The sequence below is a fragment of the Trifolium pratense genome, linkage group LG6, assembly GCF_020283565.1.
Source record: "Trifolium pratense cultivar HEN17-A07 linkage group LG6, ARS_RC_1.1, whole genome shotgun sequence".
Taxonomy (NCBI): Eukaryota; Viridiplantae; Streptophyta; class Magnoliopsida; order Fabales; family Fabaceae; genus Trifolium; species Trifolium pratense.
The window spans coordinates 20896619-20907758 of record NC_060064.1 but is presented as its reverse complement, the minus strand read 5'-3'; the positions used below and the strand labels follow the sequence as shown (position 1 = coordinate 20907758).

At 30.8% G+C, this 11140-nt stretch overlaps 1 protein-coding gene across 1 annotated transcript; it reads right to left on the bottom strand.

The window, feature by feature from the left end:
* Positions 1–6662: 6662 nt before the first annotated feature.
* LOC123889397 (omega-3 fatty acid desaturase, chloroplastic-like) lies at positions 6663–10258 on the bottom strand. The gene is made up of 8 exons (XM_045938717.1): positions 9284–10258; positions 9070–9159; positions 8642–8708; positions 8460–8552; positions 8030–8215; positions 7856–7936; positions 7187–7324; positions 6663–7090 (listed from the first exon to the last, which is right to left on the bottom strand). Exons 1-8 carry the CDS (start codon positions 9781–9783, stop codon positions 6905–6907), a joined length of 1341 nt encoding a protein of 446 aa, XP_045794673.1. The 5' UTR covers positions 9784–10258; the 3' UTR covers positions 6663–6904.
* Between the last annotated feature and the right edge of the window lie 882 nt (positions 10259–11140).

Genomic DNA, 11140 nt, shown 5'->3' with positions numbered 1-11140 from the left:
CTAGTCCTAATCAATTCTAACAAACAAGCACTAATTACGAGCACAATCCCGCGAACCTTGGTTATGTGTGTATGGGTGCAAAATGAAGTTGCATATAAAAATGCGATGAATGAACATTTATAAACATCAACTAGAGTTCATTATTGACAAATCGACTTACTGCCAACACGAAATTATATCCATAAGCCATAAGCCATCAACTACCTGCACGACCATTGAAATGTCGTTTCGAGCTAACAATTCAGTGTCCAATCAGAATAATGAATTTGAATAAATCAGTGACATAGGCGATCAACCACAGCCATTTAAATAGAACATGTAACCAACTACGCGTAGCAAATGTGTTTAACACAGACTTGAACCGGATTAGAAAGTCTACGAATAGAGAAGAAAAATTCACACGGATGGCAATGAGAGGGAAAGTTGAGAATTAAATTTATTCTTTTAAGTTTTTATTTTTAGACTATGCGACAAAAGATAAAACATTATTAGATGATAATGTTAAGAGGTTTTATATCGACATTATGTATAAATTAATCTATTAAAAATAAGATTAGTTTAATTTAATATTGAAATTTATTACTAATTAAATATATATATGGCTTAATTAATAAAATGGTCCCTTAAAGACATTTTTGGTTTCAGATTGGTCCCTTAAAGAAAAAAAAGTCCAAATAGGTCCCTTAAAGAAAAAAAAGTCCGAATAGGTCCCTTAAAGACATCTCCGTTAATCAGTTTGGTCCCTAAAAAGAGGTCTAAATAGGACCAAACTGATTAACGGATATGTCTTTAAGGGACCTATTCGGACCTTTTTTTCTTTAAGGGACCTATTTAGACCTTTTTTTCTTTAAGGGACCAATATGAAACCAAAAATATCTTTAAGGGACCATTTTATTAATTAAGCCTATATATATATAGAGGTCTAATTGTCATTCTATTTCAACTCTCATTTTCATGGTAGCAGTAAATCATTATTTTTCTGTGTTTTATTTTTAAATCAAATAATGTTATAATTGGGAAATTGTTATGAATAATATGTAATGAATGTCCATTATTGTGTAGGTTTTCTTGTCCCCTAATTGTGTCCTATAAATAAGACCCCTTTGTTACAATGTAAAAACACACTTGTGAATAGAATAATAACAATGGTCTATTCTTTTCTCTTCTCTCTTTCTCTTCTCCTTCTATATTCTTGCTATTCTTTAGAAATAGTTGATAACACGTTATCAGCACGATAGTCTCTCCCCTTTCAAGAAAGGTATGACAACAATGGGAAGTGACAATTTTATTTTATGTATGATTTTTTTTATTCTATTTTTTCAGATTTTTATTCTTCTCGTTTTTTATATTAATTCACAAACCTACGATCCAGAAGTATCGTGGTGATATGAATCCTGTAGATTCATAGTGTGATGAAACTTTAAAATATGAATCCTGAAGATTCATAGTATGATGAAATTTTAAAATATGAATCCTGAAGATTCATAAGCATACACTTATAAAAGTACCGTAAAATATCTTTTAAAATATGAATCCCGAAGATTCATAGATATAAGTAAAATCAATATCTTGTTAATCTTTTAGAAGAATTCAAAAACATCAATCCCTGAAGGATTGGATAAATAACTGATTTGATTTGTTATACAGTTCTTGAACAATTTAAGAATCAATTTTTATTCTCCATAATTCTAAAGAATTCATTACGGATACATCTATGAAGGATCGTACAATTAGATCTATTATATAGTTCTCAAAGAACTTAAAAATTCAAATTTTGTCCTCCATGAAATCTTGATGAATTCAATTGTGACACATCCCTGAAGGATGTAAAAAAAAATATATATATTGATAAGATCTATTATAGAGGTTTTGAAGAACTTATGAATGATTCAATATATATGCATCCTAAAGGATTGTACAAATGATTATTTGTACATTATAAATATGTTATATAGTTCCTGAAGAACTTTAAAATTAAATTTATTTCTTTGTATTCATTATTATTTTATTATTATTATGATTATTATTATTATTATTGTTGTTGTTGTTGTTAATTCATGTTCATGATCACGTTTTTTTTATTTATATTGTTACATGTTGATGAGATTATGGTAATCTTGTTGAATTTCAGAAGAATTTAACATTAAAGCATCCTCGAAGGATTGCTCAAATAATAGGATTTTTGTTGTTAGTAAATATCAATTTTGATATAGTTCCCGAAGAACTAAAGAAGAAAAAGCAGACCTTGATATTGAAGCATCCCTGAAGGATTGCTCAAAAAATATGAAATTTTATATTATTGTTTTGAAGATTTGGGACATAGTTCTTGGAGAACTAAAGAGTTGCGCATCCCATAAGGATTGCTCAAGGAATTAATTACTCTTAAACACTATAAAGATAAATTGTAATATGAAAATCTCCTGAAGAGATTATGAGATATTGTTATTTTTCTTACAAAATAAGTAATTGAAGAATGCTTCGTGAATCATGAACCTTATATAAAACATGATTCTATATGAAATTGTTGAAAGTTCATCAATAGTGAACTACTAATTGGTCCTGAAGTACCATATATCAAATGTTAATATATTTGTTGAGAAATATCATTTGCTATAAATATTATCAGAACTCCTGAAGAGCTTCTGAAATTTGTAGATTAAAGAAATATGTTGGATGCGCAAAGTTTATTTGGAATCGCAAATTTATAATAAAATTATATAGCAAAAGTATTAAAACAGTTTGACATGGACAAATCTGTTGTGTACTAAAATGGTTGCGATGTCATTTGATCTGAGCAAAGATAGTGTAATGCATTAAGAAAAATGATGAACAATTTGAATTGGTCCTGAAGTATCATATCTTAATTCAATTAAGGACACTGATATATTTTACTATATATAGTTATACATGTCGTGATATTTTATTCAACTAACACAGATATTGGAACAAAGTCAAGCATAATATTTATACCTTAAAGAAACACCAATATCATTCAATCATGTGAAGTTTTCAGTACTACATCAAGCAAGTTGAGAAGGCATTTTTGTCGAGGTCTGTAATTCAACACATACAAGAAACTTGTTGTTTTTATTACAAAAGAGTGGTTCATGCAACAATTCAATATGAAGATAATATCGGACACACTGCTAATTTGGAGAAGAACATAATAAAGAAGATATGACAGATCTTTCTACAAGTCAACTTCAAGTAAAACTTTTGATCAACTAGTACTGAAGATTATTTGGTTTTTCATCTCTATATAATTGTCTTTATGAGGGGGAGACACAAATATGCACTGCACTCTTTTTCCCTTCACCATGGTTTTATCCCACTGGGTTTTCCTGGTAAGGTTTTTAATGAGGCAGTTCACACACAAATGATGATGTACTCTTTTTCCTTCACTAGGTTTTTTTAGAGAAAGAATATCCTTCATATACATTCAAGGGGGAGTGTTATGAATAATATGTAATGAATGTCCATTATTGTGTAGGTTTTCTTGTCCCCTAATTGTGTCCTATAAATAAGACCCCTTTGTTACAATGTAAAGCACACTTGTGAATAGAATAATAACAATGGTCTATTCTTTTCTCTTCTCTCTTTCTCTTCTCCTTCTATATTCTTGCTATTCTTTAGAAATAGTTCATAACATAAATAATTTAGTTTTGTATAGGATTCGTACAAATATCAATAATTTTGTGAAAAACCCATATTAAAAAGCAATGGACCAAGGACTAATTGGGCTAAAGCCTTATTTGTTAGACTTTATTATTTGGGATTAACTTTTTGCACCCCGTCATTAGGTTTTTATTTTCTTTCCTTTTAGTTTTTTCTTCTTGTTTGGAAGTATAAATGTGAAGTCAGGTTGACATTGTTTCGAACTAAGTATAAAATTACAATACATTATGATATTCGTGGATATCTTTAGATTTCCACCGATACGAAAATACCCTAAATTTTCATATAACATATTTCCTCCGTCCCAAAATATAAGTAAAAACGAGTCAATTTTTTTTGATGTATTTGGTTAAAGATTTGGACTAAATATATTCATTTTTGTTGATTAACTTCTGCATCACTGCATGGATATAACTAGGACACAAATATGATTGGCTTAAATGCAGTTTTGGCCCCCCAAGTTTCTTAATTGCTTGATTTTGGTCCCCTAGTTTCAAATGCTTGATTTTAGCCCCTCACTTTTACCCCCTTTTGCATTTTATAGTCCCTCTTCACTTATTTTTACATGTGTCTTCATTTTATTGGCTAGCATGAAAAGTTTATTATTTGTTTAAAATGAAATTAAAATTAGGATAGAAGGTCACGTGAAGCTTTCTTTTTTATTTGCAGAAAAAAAAAATTAAAAAGACAAGCATCCATTGTTGTCTTTCCCAATTACTCCAACAATACAAATCTCAGATTCAACATCTTTGTTTCTGTCTGTTCTTCCTTCCTTCACTTCAATCTTTTATTGGATGGATTTATAACTCTAGTTCAGAATACTATCCATGCATGAGTCATGACTTAAACATATTATACAAATGAATGATTAAATTCAAAAACATAAAATATCTAGTTCAGATAGTTAGAGTTATAAAATCCTTCCAATGAAAAATTTGTTTGAAGATTTCAGTAACAATCGATGGTTACTTATGCTAGATACTCATTTGGAATCCTTTTCCATTCTCAATCCCTAAATCACATATTTTCAAAACCAAGATTTTCAATCTTCCAATTTCCCCTTCACTTTAACCTTTCCAGAATCACCTTGTATGGGCTGAAGAATTAGGAAAGACAATAATGAGTTTTTGTCTTTTCAGTATTTTTTCTGCAAAAAAACAAAGCCTCACGTGACCTTCTCTTCTAATTTTAATTTATTTTTAAATAAATAATAAACTTTTTATGTTATCCAATTAAATAAAGACACATGTATAAAATATGGGTCATGCTAAACAGTGCCCCTGGGGCACTAGTTAAGCATACTAAAAAAGGAAACAAATGATAAAGTTAATGATGAGAGAGAATAACTTTTCACATCATTAAAACATTGAATGTACAATTTACGAGATAAAACTTCTATATTTGTATCCTTAACTAGTGCCCCGGGGGCACTGTTTAGCATTTTCCATAAAATATTCATGTCAACAAATATTTGGTCAAAATAGTGAAGAGGACCATAAAATGCAAAAGGGGGTAAAAGTGAGGGGCTAAAATCAAGCATTTGAAATTAGGAGGACCAAAATCAAGCAATTAAGAAACTTGGGGAGCCAAAACTGCATTTAAGCCAATATGATTTTTATCCAATAGGAGAAGTGGTAGTAGCTTAGTAGCTTAGTAGGTCATCTATTTCAATTATTTCTCTCTCAATTTCCCCTTGCATTTTCTCTCACTTCTTTGACATCCCTACATTTTGGGTGTGATCGATGACTTTGATTTTTTATTTTTTTTACAATGAAAAGAGGGCAAGAGACCAAAAAGAAATTATATAGAAATAACTCAGGGAATAGAAACTCTCAAAACATCCACTAAACATGTACAAATGCTCAATCTCAACTAAAGGTTTCTCATACTCCCTCCGTCCCAAAAAGAATGACCCATTTTGAATATATGCACTATTCATATATATTGTTTTGACCATATTTTTCTACTAATAAATAAAAATAAATATTAACATATAAGATGTTGTTAGATTCGTCTCGATGAGTATTTTCAAAATATCAATTTTTTATAATTTTTACTATTATACAATTAAAGATATTAGTCGCCAAAGTTATGCATTGGCATGCGTGTTTCGGTCAACTGGGTCATTCTTTTTGGGACGGAGGGAGTAGTAATTAATCCCAGTTAGAACACATCCCAATGACAATGAGGCCATAGCGTCAGAAACTTTAGAAACTTTATTAGCTTCTCGATACACATGAATAATTCTGACATTCCATTTCGCATGAAGCAACCCTCGAATTCTCCGCATCAACTTACACCCACCGACACAACACTACCCACCTCCTCACCATTCAAACACTAAACCACTAACATAGAAGCCATTCTCAACTCTACATTCACAAAGCCTTTGTTCCTACAAAAACACAGGTAATGACAAGTAGTCGCCCAAACAATATTGCAACTTGCACCACCTGTCACACATTCTCATTAGTTTCCAAATTCTTCGAGAACCAAACATTCGTTATTTCGTGGTATTTTAAACATCTTGTGTAGAAGACAAAAAATTATCTTCTGATATTCTAGTATTTTAGACATGTTGTGTAGAGAACAAAAAAATATTCTGGTATTTTAGACATCTTGTATAAAAGAAAAAAAATTATCTCATGATTTAGTAGGAGACAAAAATTTCAATATTTTTGTCCAGTCTTTTGCCTTCTATTTATTCGGTGCTTTATTTTTTTAACAAATCGAATGCACCAGCACAAAGTGACCAAACGGTGAAAAACACATCATTGAAAACATGAAAGTAACAACGCATAAACAACAAACTTATGTTTGGTCTATTCATAAAAGAACCAAACAAAAAAGTTTTAAAAAACGTGTTTTAATAAGTGTGACTACAGTTGACAAAAAAAAAAGTGTGACTACATATTTTTAACAAACTTTTGAAAGCAATAGTTAAAAATACATTGACAAATTATATTCCAAACTAGACAAATTATATATTCAAAATTAGTATCACATTGAACCAAAGTGCTTTAATTTTAGCAAATAAATAACTAACTTAATCATAATTCATGATATCACTTCCTTCATGAAGAATAATCAATTTACAAAAATCACTTGTTAGGAAGGATAATCTTATTCCCTAAACACTCTTTTAATCTCCACCAATCACCTTTTTTAATGAAGTGGATTCTAATAATGTGTACTAACTTTATAAGTTCAAAATTGAAGAACTTAAATTTCATTCTGATTTGGCAGAGCCACTAATTTTAGGATCTGTTTGGTAGTAAACAACATCTCCAGTGTCACTAACATAATGATCCTTCTTCAAGCTCCTTATAAACTCTCCAATAAGGTGAAGAGGAAGAGGAGCTGATTTCTTTGGCTCTTTGTAATAATCTCCAAACACTGGCCTAGCTGCCTTAGTCTGCAAGCAAAGTAAAAAAGATTCAAACTCTTGAAACAAGAAACAAATTATAGTACTATGTATCCATTGTTTGACTTAAAGTTGAGAGAAACTCACAGCTTCTACTAAGTGATAGTGTGGAATTTGAGGGAAAAGGTGATGAACGACATGAGTTCCAATGTCGTGGTGAATGTTGTTAATCCATCCGTAATCGCGATCAAGAGTAGTAAGCCCACCTCTAAGATAGCTCCATTCCTATTCAATATTAGGAAGATTATTAAATATGTAAGCTAAAACCGGATTACGAAAACATCCACAAGTCAAAAAACATAGCAGTCGCTCAGTTAGTGTAGTCATAGTTCGACTATTGGATCAAAGTACAATTTAGATCTAACGGTCGAGATTTGACTGAATGGACACATCAATAAACCAAAAAGCATAGTAGCCGTCCAATCAGTGCAATAATATCTAACTTATTAGATCAAGGTACAATCTCAATCCAACGGTTATCATTTGATTAAATAGACATGTCAAGAAACCAAAAAGAATAGCAAGCATCCAACCAAAACAATCATATCTCACCCATTGGATCAATGTACAATCTCAATCCATCTATCGAGATTTGACTGAATAGACACGTCAACAAACCAAAATGCACAGCAATCAATACAATCATATCTCACTTATTGGATCACTATTCACTATACAATATTGATCCAACGGTACATATTTGACTGAATAGACTAAACTACTACAGAGGATCTAAGTCGGAGAATATAAAGGTACCTTTCCACGATACCATGGTAATTTGTCTTCATGACCATGATGGTGCAAGTAAGTCACCAAATCCAACCACATCACATTAATCTTCAATTCAAAGCAAAGTCAAATTAGAACATCATTCATAATAGATTCAAAAAGTAAAACCATGGAAACTAAAGAAAATGAGATGAAACTTACAATATAAGGAATTCCATAAAGCATGAGCAATTTAATTGGACCCATTGCAAATCCTAATCCCACAAGTACACCCACCATAGCAAACCAACAAGCTGTAGAAGTGATTACATCCTTTTTCTCATTTGGAACAAACAAGTCACTGTTGGGATTGAAGTGAGAACCAGTCTTCCCAGGACTCCTGGCCCACTGAATTAAAAGAACAACAGTTAAGTCAATTCCTCTACCAAGACTAATTCATATAGAAATTATGGTCAAAACTTGTAGGCACAAATAAATAGAGTTTAATTGAGATGCACAATCAGCGAAAAATAATTTTACAATGACATCTAACGAGAACTTATGATGTTGTCACGTAAGTTCACTTTGGAACCGCAGTATAAAAATAACCACAAAACGGTGTATTTTGCATTTTCTCCGATAAATAACTTACAAGGTACACAGGATATGCAAGCAATGGAAAAGGGGATGTAAATCTTAAAGAACGTGTCACGTTGTCCAAGCTCTTAAATATTTTTTCTGTCAACTGCAAAATTAGCAAATAAACTTCTTATATTAGAATTTTGCTGATAATTGTTCTTAAAACTGAAGAACAAAACATTGTTATCATCTTACTGGATGCCAAGATTCATCATTTTCAACATGACCATGATGTTGGTGATGAGTTCTATGACTGATTCGCCTGTATAATCAAGGTAAAATATATTAGTTTCAAATGTCTAATATATATAAAATAATTACATATGAACAACAGGTAAACGAGTAACAAGCCGTGCCGCTAAACCCTATTGTATAGCAAAACTCAATCTTTGAAAAACTACATTCATAGGCCTAGGCGACACAACTTTACTATGCATGACCTTTTGAACTTTTTTTAAAAGGTTTACAGCCTCTGGTGCTAGAAAGACAAAAGTGTCTAATACAAACGATATAAAAACGTGTTGATTATCAGAGCATGTTTTCTCATGTTTGGCCATTTTGAAACTATTATGAACCAGAAAAAATCAGAATCATAATTTTATATCATAAGAACATTAACATACCATCCATGATAAGGAACAAGAATTGAAGAATGTAACAAATGTCCAACAACACTGTTAAGTTTAGGATCACTTGAAAAACTTCCATGACCACTGAAAATTCCAAAACAACAATCAAAAGTCAAACAAAGACACAATTTTGAAATCAACCAAAAAGTCAACCATAGCATAAAAAACTGAATTAGAACTAAAAAACAAAACTTGTAAAAATATTTACCAATCATGACCAAGAACAAAAAGAGCCCAAAACATGGTTCCTTGAGCAGCCCAATAAAGAGGCCAAACAATCCAATTGTTAAGATAAGCAGCAGCAGCAGCTAATCCAAAAACAATAACAACATCTCTCAAAACATAACTCATTGACTTCCATGAATCTTTCACCCAACAATGTTTTGGAATTGCTGCTCTTATATCAGCTAATGTAAATGGTGGTGGTGAACCAGGGTCAAACTGTGGAAGTTCCTGTTCTTGTTCTTGTTCTGGTTCTTGTTGAATTGAGTCAACTCTCAAAGGAGTACTTACATTCAAACCCCATTTTGTTTTCTCCTTAAAATCGAAACTTTTTGGTTGAAATTGTAATTTGAGATCTTTTACTCCTTTGTTTGTGCCTAAAAATTGAATCTTTGAGTTGTTGGAAACAACAAAACCTGTTCTTGGTTTTGGAAATATTGGAGCAAGTGGCTTTAAACCACATTCTGATAAAACCCAAGTTGCCATAGAAGATTAACAGAAAGATATGAGAACCAAAAGCAAAATATCTTGGTTTATATATTCAAAAAATTGGGGAAAAAAAATGATTTTGAGAAATTGAACAATTGGGTTTGTTATATTTGCTTCAACTTTCAAGAACACCAACAACTTCACTTAATTGTGACCCTTTTGAATTGTGTGAGTTGGGTTGATGAAAGTTTATAGCTTTAAGAGAAGAAGAGTGTGTTTGGGATTTGATGAGTTATGGGTTTTGGGATTTGTAAATGAGGCTCTTAAATAGTGTTTGGTAGTGAAGGGGTTTGTGAAGTTTGGTGTGGGGTGCAATTAGTGATTATGCGTGTAAGTAAGAGACACCATTATCTATCTATGACCAAAACCAAACCGTGTTTACTTTTACTATGAAGTATGAAATAAACAAAAAAAATGTGGAATGGAATTTAAATTTCTTTACTTTATTCATGGCGTGTATTTGACTTATCATGGTAGTGGAATGATTATTTTTTAATAATATAGTACTATACTATTTCTTTTTTTAATGCATCTAATTTTTATTTTTTCTATCATTATTATATAGTTGTTTGTTGTTGATTTGATGGCGGCATAAAGTTAAAGATGGGGTAATTGGATTGGATATATGGGAAAAATGAAGAAATTTGATTCATTGATGGGTCGGTGTGGAATTAGTTGTTTTTCATTCATTAGAAAAAATGGTCTTGCTATTGTTAATGAGTTTTTCTGGGACATTCTTTAAACATTCTTTTTCATAATTTTCTTTTAAAAACTTATTATTTAAGATATTAAAATAGTGCTCCAAGTACACTAGTTAGTATTTTCCATTAAAAAAAACATGGACAAACCAATGGAAATAAGTTAATGTCATGTTGGTCTCTAAATAGGGTGAGGATTCTCTCCCGTGAGAATTTTACCGAAGGAAAGCCAGTGTTAATCAATATCATCCATTCCTTTTTTAATACTTGGCTGGCTGCAAACAAAAAGAATCTTGCATCCAATTATCCAGATTTCACTAAACACATTTTTTAACTGGAGAGGATTCATTCCCCTGAATTTTATAAAATTCTTATCCATTATAATAATATTGATGATTTGTGCACCATGAAACACTTGATAAATGCTTTTTTGAAAGACAAAGTGCTATCAATAAGATATATTGTACTCTCATATGGTCACTATTATAAAAAAAAAATCTATCGGTTGATTGGAAAATTAATATTTTTTATCTATAATATAGTTTAAATGTTGACTTTCTAAAAAATCTAAAAAATAATTTTTACTTATAATAGTAATCGAAGTGAGTACGATATTAAAAATATTTTCTGTTAAAATTTAGACTAAAATATATTTT